The sequence below is a fragment of the Diorhabda carinulata genome, chromosome 9 (assembly GCF_026250575.1).
Source record: "Diorhabda carinulata isolate Delta chromosome 9, icDioCari1.1, whole genome shotgun sequence".
NCBI lineage: Eukaryota > Metazoa > Arthropoda > Insecta > Coleoptera > Chrysomelidae > Diorhabda > Diorhabda carinulata.
In genome coordinates, this window is record NC_079468.1 from 17,279,679 (window position 1) to 17,291,991 (window position 12,313).

Below are 12,313 nucleotides of genomic sequence, written 5' to 3' on the forward strand. Positions count from 1 at the left end.
ACATAATACGATACTACATATCAATATTTAGAAATGCGTAAAATTTGTCAAACGACAATGCTTGTTACGTCTACTTACATATTAAATAAATCTTAGTCATGTGGCCGTAACAGTTCAAAGTAATACGTACAATTAATATTTCTGTAGATTCCCAATCATACGATGATCACTAATACGAATTATGTCTCATTCAGATTCTATATGAAAAGCCCAGCGGCTATTCGTACTGGTACCATCAATCATGTTTTCGATAGAATGATTAATGAGAAAGAAATTTCAGGTTCAACTCGTTTCTATACACCAGTGTATAACATTTAATTAAAATATTCTCGAGTTTAACAACACCATATAGAATTTTGCAATACCCTCTTGATACTGAGATAAGACCGGAAACACACCTTCGAGAAAAATAGCAATAAAAACATAATGGGATTAAAGGAACAAACCAACACATACAATAAGATACAATTGTAGAAAATATACCACCTGACAAAGGAAAATTGGATACATTGAAGTCGAGGAAATCAGGTAATGAAATCTAGTATAAGGAAAAAAAAATTAAGCATGGTTACAGAAAAGTTCATTTTACCTGTATAACATGCCATGTCGGACTATTAAGTATTTCAAAGATTTTCCATATTTTGTTGTTTCTGTTTTATTAACAGATTCAAGTGTATTGAAAAATTAATTTATTGTCGATTTCCCAGTCGATTCGAAAAGTTCATTAATATCTTGATTCTAAAACGTCCTCTATCAACAACGCTCACTAAAGGTTAAGCTCAAAGTAAATTTTAGGAAATTTGTGGTGAAACTATTCCTTATATTCGCTTTTTTACGCCTGACAGGTTGGAGTTTAGCTGTAATTGAGGACTCAACTGGTGTACTACCTCCTCATTATCAAATGAGTTTTGGAGAACATATAAGAAAATGAGCAGACAAAGCATCAACAATCCACAATATCGGGGGCCACCAAAAGGAGACTGTTGATGTCAATAACAAATTAACTACTTTTGTACGTCGCAGAGATATGGGGAGAGCATACGCAGATAGGGATCCCCTGCAAAAGAATAGTTCCGGTGCAAAGCATGGCATACCGTTCAGTATCAGAGCCAGCAGTATTAGCCATTCGATATATCAGCTAGCACTCTAATGCAGGAATATATACAAGAGAATACGAAACGAGGAAAATGTCATCGACAAAGCCAGAATCGCGAACGAAGAAAGAATCGCAACCATAGACCAATGGAAGCAGAGGTGTGATATGGAACAAAGAGGTCGATGGACTGCGCGCCTCTGAACATGGTTACTTTTGATTTTACCAGTGCAAACAAGGGAAAGTAGAGCATCTCACTTGTCTTGCTTGAGAACAAGCCACGCACATTCTTCATTCTTCATTGGAGCTTACAAGGCGAAATGCTAAAAAAAGAAAAAGGAAAATTCTTTCCTGAAATTATGGGATGATCAAGAAAGAAGGAACTGCGATGCCATACGCAAAATCAATTTTACTGACGAAGAATTGGGATAAGTGAAGCAACAGAGAACAATGAATGAACAGAGCAAACGCAATTCAAGCGAAGAATAGCCATCCTATGGAATACTAACGCGAGTTCGGGATTGGAACCTCAAAAAGGTTTAGTTTAAAGAGGAAGGGTTTTAGTGGATCGTACAAGTGTATTACAGCCCCACATATCGGTCGGTCTCGTATGACAACTGATGGAGCAAATGCGCATTCTCCTCCTCTTCGGATAAAAAAAAACTTGGAACCCAGTTGAGGGCTGTAACCATCCCAGCTTTCCGTGAATAAATCCAGTTCTTATATTTAATATTATATACCTAAATTGTTTTCAATTTATAATTGCTTTGTATTTGTTGTGCTCTCTTAGATACACAGTTAATGCAAATTTTATTACTTTTTAAATAAATTTATTTGCTGATATTTTATTTATTGTTAACCAAAATTGATTTGAAGAATTGTGTTGGGGGATAGTTTTATTTTGTGTTTGTTTTTTAATTTAATTATTTTGAAGGTTCTCCACCTCTTTCTTTTCCCTCAACTTCATTTCGTGGTGGTGACGTCGAATTTAATTTAATATTAATTGTTCCCATCTCAGAAACAGTTATATACACTTAGCTGGAGCCGAATACGACTTCCTGGGGAAGAGTCTCCAGCCGGGGAAGTTAAGATTACAATTTAATAATGAACTTTCTGAGGAACCCTGAGAAACCCCCAAAAAAATTTCTGTTGGTAGTGGTAAAGCTCGTGGAGTGCTCAAGTTTTTCTTGATAAAGCATGTTTAGGTGCGGATGGAGCTATGTCTGCACTATTTCTTATGAAACAGTTGTTTATGCTTCGGGAATTAGTTCATCATCATCAACACGTTCCTTGTGGATTATGGCTTTTGTTAATTCATTCAGTGTTCATACATTTATTTAGGTGGATCATTCTTTCCTTCCTCTATTTTTTTTTCTTGTTCTTGGCTGTTCTTTTTATTTTTCAACATTTCATACTGTAGTTATTTTTATTTATAAGTTTTCTCTATCTTCTCATATTTTTCTGATCATATTCCTTTGTCCAGATAAGATCGATTTTCACTTTGTAATTTTCCTGACCATTTCGAATAGTTTTTTGATTACTTTTGCGTCTTAGATACCCATCTCTTGGAATGTCTGGCCCCTGAATTATTGTCATTATATTTCACCCTAATAATTCAAGTTGTTTCCAGTACATAGATGATAAGTAGTCTTATAAGTGTCTTATGAATATTTATTTTTGTTGATTTTTTAGCACTGATCGAATCCGAGCTAAGATTTCATTCAATATGCTGTTCCTCAATCTATCTTCCCTATCTTTTCTAATTACATCCTCAAATCTGTGCTTCTCTATTTTAAGATACTTTTGTGTAATATCGTCTTTACTTTTTATATACACATATATAGTTTTGCCATTTTATTTATTGTTCTCTTATGGTTACTATAATCGTAAAATCGTCTGCATATGCTATAACTTCTTCATTGATTCAACATTACATTTTTCTTGTGCAAATTTGCTTTGCTCAGTATATCTTCCAATTCGATTCGGCGGGGGACAGCGAATCATCCTTTTTGACCCCTGTATCAACTCCAAGTAGCTGTATTTTGACCTAACATGTAATTTTACCTCTTTTATATGTAAAAATATGTTTGTTTTTTAGGGATATTCAATCTTTCTGGTTCCTTTACCTTTTGCTTTCTAATTACTGCATCTAATGCCCTTTTGAAATTTCCCAAGACTGAAAGTTAATATGATTGTACGAAAATCTGTAATGAAAACACTGACAATTTCACTTAGTGTGGATCTTGGAGTGTTTTGTGTCCGATAAGTTCTAGCTATTTAGATGATTAATTCTATTGGATATTATTGAATCAGTATAAAATAAGTCTATTGCCAATGAGAGAAATTAGTTTAAGATGCAGAAACCATTTTGATAATAATAAGGTGAATTTTCGATATAAATATAAATGTTCAAGTTGTTAAGAAAGTTAACGATTGGTATTTGGTATTGGTTAAAAGCCTTTAGAATGGTTTATAATAAAAATCTTACCTCAGTTCTTGGAGAAGTGCTTCCCCTTGTGCAATTGTCGAAGCGCAAGCATCGAGGCTTTGTTCACGATGTTGTGCAGTTTGTTCAAGAAGTCTTTCTGTTGCTTCTAAACTTTCGGCTACACTTTCATCATTCTGCGAATAAAAACATTATTGAATACATCTAAGTTAATAACATAAAATGGTAAATTTAATAACTAAAACCAAAACTTTAGTAAATTGAATAATATTCCAAGAGAAGAATGATTATAAAGAGAAAAATTGTTGTTGAAAATAGATATATATCAATTGGAAGTTGTTTAAGATGCATATATAATAATTTTTATAATAAGTACAGTGCATAACAACGAATGAATAGTTTAATATTGATTTTTCGAAAGAGCTTATTGAGGAAAAAATTTGCATACAATTTTAGTTTTTCACAATAGAATTGCCTGGTCCTTTCAATTTTATATGAAAAATTACCTATTTTTGTGAGTTTCAGTATACAAATACATCAACTCGTTTATTTTTATTTAGTCCATTACATTCGTATCCTTTTTTGCATCTTCAGTTTTTTACAAATTGTATTCTGGGTTTTTAGAGGTCATATATATTTTGAATAAATATGATACAGTAACTAAAATTACTTAATATGATATGATTAAATATGATTCAACATATGAAAGCAGACATTGAAATAATAACAAAGAAGACGAGAAGATAAGAATATTTTCTTTCGTGTTCACAGTTCACAGCTCTGTATTTTATTAGTTCCTTTTCTCCAGCTGTCTTCTGTGGGTTTTCCCAGTAAATTCCTCTTGTTATCTTTTCATTCCTTTCTTATCGGCATTCTTCAATATTCTTGTCTCACATGCATATGTTGCTATACATCTTAGATGGATTAGAGGATAGATGATCCTCTGCGTCCTTCTGAGTATTCTCGATTACCATATATATATATATATATATATATATATATATATATATATATATATATATATATATATATATATATATATATTCGTTATCAGGGATATGTTACACACATCATTTTCATTCATTTGGTCTCGATCATCGCACGTTGACGCACGTTCGCCGTGCTAAGTAAGCGTAGCGATACGAGAAATTAGCATTTTTGTATGGTCCAGAGATGACACCCATACATATCCTGGTGAATCCCCAGGAGTTCGCGGATCACTGGTTGGGAAACAAAGACCTAGAGTTGGATGTTGGATCTTCTTTGATCATAAGCGATTAAGGCAACTCTTGGTAATGGATCCGCAACAGGAAATTCATTAATACAAGATCATCTTCATGCGAAAGGTTTCACGATGAAGGATGAGATAGATCAAGCAGTTTACCAATTTTTTTAAAGTTTAAGTTGTGGAAGGTTCGGTTATAAAACTTCATTGATATAGGTTATGATTTGAACAATAATAAAATAGTTTTCCTAAAAAAATTTGAAGTTTTATCGTATCTCAAAATATATGTATTATTACGATGAGATTTTGTTGGGTTATCTTTAATTGTCATTAAAAATATTTTACTTTTGTAGATTCAGCGTACACCTACCAGAAGGATTCAGATTCTAGTAGAATTCTTAATGATTACAGTAGAAATTTACTTTTGTTATACAGTCGAACTCCGATAATTCGAACACCGATAATTCGAATTCCTCGTTAATTCGAACTTTTGCGTCGGTCCCTTGACATTCCTATTACTAACACATGTAAAAAAACCTCGATAATTCGAACTTTTGAAGTTCGAATTATCAAAAAAATTCGTATTTTCTGTGTTAATTACCGAAAAATTCGAATTTTTGGCGTTTAAATAATTGAAAAGTTCGAATTTTTGATGTTCGAATAATTGAAAAATTCGAATTTTTCTTGTATAAATTATGTATGTACAAAGGTATTAAAAAATTCGAACTGTTAGTGTTGAAAAAAATTGAAAAATTCGAATCTTCAGATTAGAGGTAAGACGACGATATTTTGTCGAATCACTCGATTTGCTTCAAAGGAAAAAATCGTCAGCATGAAGCAATCTAGCATAGCTGATTTCTTTACAAAAAAATAAATATATGTATTTTTTTTTATTTTAAGATAAATAATCGGTCCTTTTTAGGACCAAAAATTCTTCGAACGTATACAAATTATTATTTTAAATAAATAAATAAATAAATAAACATGTTATATACCCATAACATATTTATTTATTTAAAAAATGGAAAGATGCATCGAAATGCATACATATATGTATGTAAATGTGCACAACTCCGATAATTCGAACACCTCGATAATTCGAACTTTTGCTACGGTCCCTTGCAGTTCGAATTATTGGAGTTCGACTGTAATTAACTGCAAGGTTTTATTGAAATTTATGTTGTATGTATGGATTTGGATCTGTTGTGTCCCACTTTTTGCTGAGATACTGGAGAACCCAGTATTTACAGCTGATCCATCACTTCTTTTAAAAAGTCTAGAATGTGGAAGGGCTTTAATTGCCAGAGATCAACGTATCCTATTTGATACGCACCCAGGTGTAGTGCCTGGAGTCCCATCACTTCGAGAGAATGTGGATAGAGTATTCTTACTTAGTTTGATACATTCAGCAGATCTACTCTGGTTATAGTTTGCCAGAAGAGACTTTGCCTGTCTCAGCCTCTGTAGGTTGTGCCAATAATTGTTTTTGCTCCTATCTACCTTCTTTCTAGGGCTTTTTCCATTGTTCTGTAACTGATACCATAGAAGGGTTCGGGTTCCATGAAGTGCTTGTCTGCCCCCTCTTTAGCGAGCTTATCAGCCATTTCATTTCCCTTCGTTCCGGTGTGTCCCGGAATCCATTGTAGCTTAATTTTATGTTCGTAGACTGTAAGTAAAAGTGTACGTACTGCAATCCAAATGGTATAAACGCGCGCACTTATATTTTGGATATGTTTTGAAATATACTATCACTTATATATTTCATAATTCAATTTTTACAAACTCACCCTATACATCAATTACATTTCTAGCACAAAGAATAATCACAATTGAAGAACCAAATTTATATTTCCCATTAGGTAATTCGATTATTGTTCATTGAGCATTTGTATAACTGTTAAATTCAAATCGTAAAATGAAATATCGACAGGATGTACACGTCGATAATATTTAATCGATTTTTTTTCAACAATTTATCACAACAAAATAAATCCGGTATTAGATTGTAGCTATATTCAAGCAATAATGTATCGCAATAAGTATCACAATCGGTGGATTTTTCTATTAAACTGTTTTTCCCGCATTAGCCTACAGAAGATATTCGGGAGGATTGTACTACTCTTAAAATTTATCTTTAAAAACTAATTTTAAAACAGACCTAAAATCAAGAAAATTTATGTACTTTTGTAACCGAAGCTTCCACAACTTGAAAGTTTGAAGTCGGTCATTTTTTGCTTTTGCTTCCAAAAAATAATTGTAGGTGATGCATTTTGTGGTGAACCAGTTTTCTGTGACAGTTCGTTGGTCTTCAAGCTAAATTACTTCCCTGTACTAAGAAAAACGTACTTGACACACCTTGGTTTGAACGCCAATGTTGGTGTTGGTAAATCTTCTTGAAACCACAAACGTCTCTCTTGGAGGAATATTATAAAAGGATATGTATGTTTCATCACCAAGATCAGCGTTTCCCAACCTTTTTCAGCCACGGACCCCTAGAAAATCAAGCACAGTTTTCGCGGACCTCCTCAATAAAATAAACAGCAAAAAAATTCGGATTAGATATTTAGTTTAGTTATTATAGATACAAAATAGTTACTTATAACTGTTTATTATTAAAAATATGAAAAAAATTTAATGTGCAGATTGATGTTGCTTTTTTGCAACTAAATCAGTGATATTCAGGTTGATGTTGCTAATCAGATTCTACTTGTAATCTGATTCTGTATTTATTTTTTCAAATACAAGAGTATATATCTCCTCATAATCTGTCTTAAGATTCACCCAAAAAAAGCTTAATAATGAATATTCTTTGAAATTGCATTTCAATATTGAATCGCAGGATATTTTTATTAATTGGTTTTTCTGTCCGCTGCCAAGTCAGTAATATCAGTAACATCCATGTTTAAAGGGGTCCGATATCCAATTTTTATTTTTGTCGGGTACTGGAAAATAATCCCGAAATGAAGATCTCAAAGCGCGAGGTGTGTAACCATTTCATCTTGTACTTATGCTGGCAATATTGCTTCACCAGAGGATTCCAAAAACGCTGACAGTGTTAGAAAGTGATTGTAGTTTTTTTTAATTGTACGATTTATCCAAAGGTCAAGCTTTTTTAGCATCATTTCAATTTTATCTTCGACTTGGAAGATATTGTTATCTCTCCCTTGTAGACCTAAGTTTAGTTCGTTGAGGGCACTAAATATATCAGCTAAATATGCTGCAATTGTAAGCCATCCAAAGCCATTGAAGTGATCAACAGGTTTGTGGACGTCGTGTACGGAATTCTTCAAAAAGAACATTCTGATTTCATCTCTCAGCTAGAAAACACACGACACAACTTTGCCATGAGACAACCAACGCACTTTAGCGCGTGCAGTAACAGCTGCTTGTGAATGCTTCCCATTTCTTCACAAATGATACCGAAAATACGGGAATTTGAAGGACTACCTTTGATAAAATTTACCACTATGTCATCTAACACTGTTTTTAATTTTTCTGTCATATTTTTAGCGCCTAATAGCGATAATAGCTGGAGTCATCTTCTTCACGCGCGCCTTAAGCACTATTCGTGTCCCGGTCATAGCCCCAACTGCCACACATTTGTCCCATGTAATTTCATGATTGGACATAAAGTTGTTAAACACTTCAAATATCACTTCACCTGTAGTGTACAAAGGTAGAGGTAAACAAAATAAAAAATCCTCACTTATGCTGTTGTTGTGTTCGTAACGAACATATGCAAGCAAGTTTTCGTCATTGCTAACATCTGTGCTCTCAACTAATTGCAAAGCATGAAATCTGCTCGCTTTAACTTAAAAATCAGCTGCTCTTTAACATTTCCCGACATCAGGGCCGGATTAAGCTAGGGGCTTGGGGGGGCTATAGTCCCGGGCCCCATCATTTGGAAATCATTCTGTATTTTTTGATGTGTTGATACCACAAATCTAACGTATTGATATTATTTTGTGAATTTTTCCGGGTTTTCGAATTCCTTAAGGGGGCTCCGTCATTATTTTAGCCCCGGGCCTTATAAATCTTAATCCGGCCCTGCCCGACATTTCATCAATTCTCTTCTTTCTTAAATGCATTTAAGTTTACGATTCGATGTTTTCATTGGTAAACAGTGGAGATTATGAGTCCACGCGGACTGACGTTTTGTTGGATGTTTACCGAATTTTATACGGAGAGTAAACATTATTTTTAATTTCTTAATTTGGTAGTGCCGTACGTATTTACTCGTATTGCAATTGATATTGGAAGAACTAGAGCATCCATTATTAATGGCTATAAAACAAATTGTAGATTGTATACTTTCTAGTACAGAGGTTTTTTTCAAGCAACTACCGCCATCTCTAGGTCAGGCCAGGTACTTTTGGGACCGTCCTCGTTTCTATCTTAGAGACGGGTCGCCTTTTTCGAAACATTCTGTAGATTGGATGAACTCTAAATTTGAATTGTTTGTTGTAAATACTTCGGTTAATATTATGAAATTCGTGATTCAGTAAAAATATTTTCATTTTTCATTTTGACTTTTTCTCTGATTTCATCACATTATATCTTTCTTCACATAAAATTCAACTTTACATCCTCAAATGTATTCTATATAAACTTTCAATAAAAAATTAATACGTGCTTGCGTTTTGAATGGTAATTTGAATCTTCATTTCGTCAAGCAATTTGCTTAGTGTGAATGTTGCCCTTAACCGCCCACACAGTAACTACATGCCAACAACTTTGTTTCACTAATAAAAAATTATTCATTTTATTTTGACGTTCTCCTCATACATTAATATTAATTTCATCTATTGACGTGCCTTTCTTTTTTAAAGGATAATATTACGATTTTTCTCGCAGCAGCAATCTCCAGAAATACTAATACCATGCTTTAAGCTGGTAACTATATAATAAGACGGAAACTATAAAAGAATGTTATAGCGTATAAAAATGTATATAGCGTAATTTTCCACTTATACTACCAGTGTTAGCTACTGATAAATTCCATCTGGGCTTCCAATCTCTTCAATAAATTAAGTTTAATATAAGGATGCCAACCATATTAAAATATATAGTATTGTACTATATGTCGATACTACATGATGTTAAAGAAATATATAGTACGCAGAAAAACTATATTTTCAATACCCAACAAATACTTATTGTTAAAAATAATTAACGCTCCTATATATTAAATTTTGAGTTCGTGAAACCGAATTTCAGATTCCGAACGCACTTTTCAGTGAATACGCTCTCAAATTATTACGGAATGCTGGAAAAGATGATATCGATTTGATTTTGATTGGCAAGTGATTGTGCATTTTTTCTGCATTGTAAATATTGAGCCCTTAACTAATTCTGAACGTGGAGTAGGTAGGTAAAGGTCGTGCTCCGCGTTCCTAAATGGATAGTCGTGCTACGACCTTTCCGAAATTGGAGAAGCTTGCTTACGAATTAGGAAAACAGATTCAAAGATAAATAAGGAAGGAAGAGTCAGAATTTTTTATTTTAAATCGTAAATATCTAACAGCTCTTTTTGCAGTTTGAAGATTCGCTCAATTTGAGTTGCACCACACATTCCACAGAAAGGAAAGGCATATCGAAAATGCGACTCAATAAAGGCATAATAGACAGTTAAGGAGATAAATAAGTTCAGTACTTTGGAAGCTATCTCAATGCAAAAAAGAAGGAACTTAATTTGTTAGATAAGGCGGCAATATGTAACTCCCATTCAAAGAAATCATCCACAACAAGCACCAAGACTTTTACAGATTCAACGACGTCAATGGTGGTTTAATAAAAAAGGCTGCAGTGTATTTTTATATGATAAAACTTTGGTTTCAGAAATGTTGAGACAGAGAAAATTAGAATCGCACCATGATTTAAGGGTGATTAGGTCACTAGATATGGTCCTATGAGATCCTTGAGATCAAGGTTGCTCCAAGAGTAACTAGTGTCGTCTGCAAATAGACATATTTTACCACTGATGTCTAGATGTCGTGTATAAACAGAAGAAACAAAATAGGGCTTAGTACTGAGCCTTGGGGCACTTCACATTCTATTGGATTGCAAGAAGACATCGTTGTATCAACCCTTCTATTGATAAGGTGTGACTTAAACCATGCGAGAGGTGTTACCCGGAAACCGTAGTACTGCAAGTTGTTGCAGTGGAGTGATGGCAGTTTAGGCTAGAGTAGCATTATTTAGGAGGAAGAATACAGCATCATTTGTGCATTTGTTACTTAAAAACCCAAATTAATGGGTAGTAAGTATTTTATATTCTAACACAAATGATAAAAGCCTTTTTTTGACCAATATTTCTATCATCTTAAGTAACATGATAAGGAGTGCAGAGGAATAATAGAAGCCGTCTTAAGGCAATTGGGAAAAGTGCCATTTTGAAATGAAACATTAATTAAAGTGGTAAGATGATTTAATTTGCAATCGAAAACATTTTGAGTTCCGTATGAGTATTTATTTTTGATGTTATTAGTTGTACTGCGAAACTCTGCTAAAGCTACGGGCATAAAGAAGAAACTGTGTAAGACTACACGATGAAGAAGCCTCATTTCTTAGATCATTCAAAATGGACCTCCTATTATAATAAATATCTTTGGCAGCTTTTATTATATATACTATATTTGTACAATATTTTTCATTGCTCCTTCTGAAAAATACTGTATTATGTTGAACAAATATTGGCAACCCTAGTTTAGTATATTATTTTCATATACACTCTAATGATGTGCCAAATTCATAAGATACATCTAAGAAGTTTTGATTATAATACTGTATTTACAAATTACCAACTTAAATTTGATAAAAAATTCAATTATATACAATGCCCATATTCGTATTGAGGTCATGAATAAAATTTCTAAAATTGTTTCGTTCTTTTATTTTGGGAAGATTTTTATTCTATAGCACATTTCTAGACTGTTTTAATATAGGAATCTTGAAACTAGACGTCTCTAGACCTTTCAAAAAAATGTTTCTTCTTGCTCTGCAAACCAGACTTCCACAGCTTTTATTACCTCCTCGTTGGAAGAAAATTTACGACCTTTTGAACTTTTTTTTTCAATTGAGGAAAGAGATGATAGTCGGACGGAGCCAAATCTGGTAAATAAGACGGGTGTTCTAGTAATTCAAACCCTAAATCACGAATTTTTTGCACAAATCTCATGGCAATATGAGATTTGTGTGCAGGGGCGGGTCCTGCAAAAAGAAAACACCTTTGGATAGCTTTCCGCGACTTTTCTCTTTAATTTTTTACTGTGGTGGTCATTAATGTCGAATAGTAATCTCCAGTTATTGTTCTACCCTTATCCAAAAAATCAATCATGATTACTCCATAGCAGTTCCAAAAAACTGAAGCAAGAACTTTTCCTGCAGATTTTTGGACACGAAACTTCTTAGATCTTGGAGAACCAGAGTTGTCGCTTTTCCATCGATTGTTGCTTTGTTTCTGGATCGTAGAAATCTCATCCATAGCAACAATTCGGTTTAATAAGTCTGTACCGTTTTCAAATCGACCACAGATCGAACACGATGCTTC

At 33.4% G+C, this 12,313-nt stretch overlaps 1 protein-coding gene across 8 annotated transcripts in view; it reads right to left on the reverse strand.

Annotated features, from left to right (window-relative positions):
* LOC130898193 (kalirin) overlaps positions 1-12,313 on the reverse strand; it is a 372,700-nt gene that overhangs the window by 259,717 nt on the left and 100,670 nt on the right. For all 8 annotated transcript variants that reach the window (XR_009059842.1, XR_009059843.1, XR_009059844.1 and 5 more), the window contains one exon: positions 3,582-3,715. Coding sequence is in view for 4 of the 8 variants with exons in the window: in XM_057807288.1 (XP_057663271.1) it covers positions 3,582-3,715 (134 nt within the window). In the remaining 4 variants the exon portion in view is untranslated. The remainder of the gene's footprint in view (positions 1-3,581; positions 3,716-12,313) is intronic.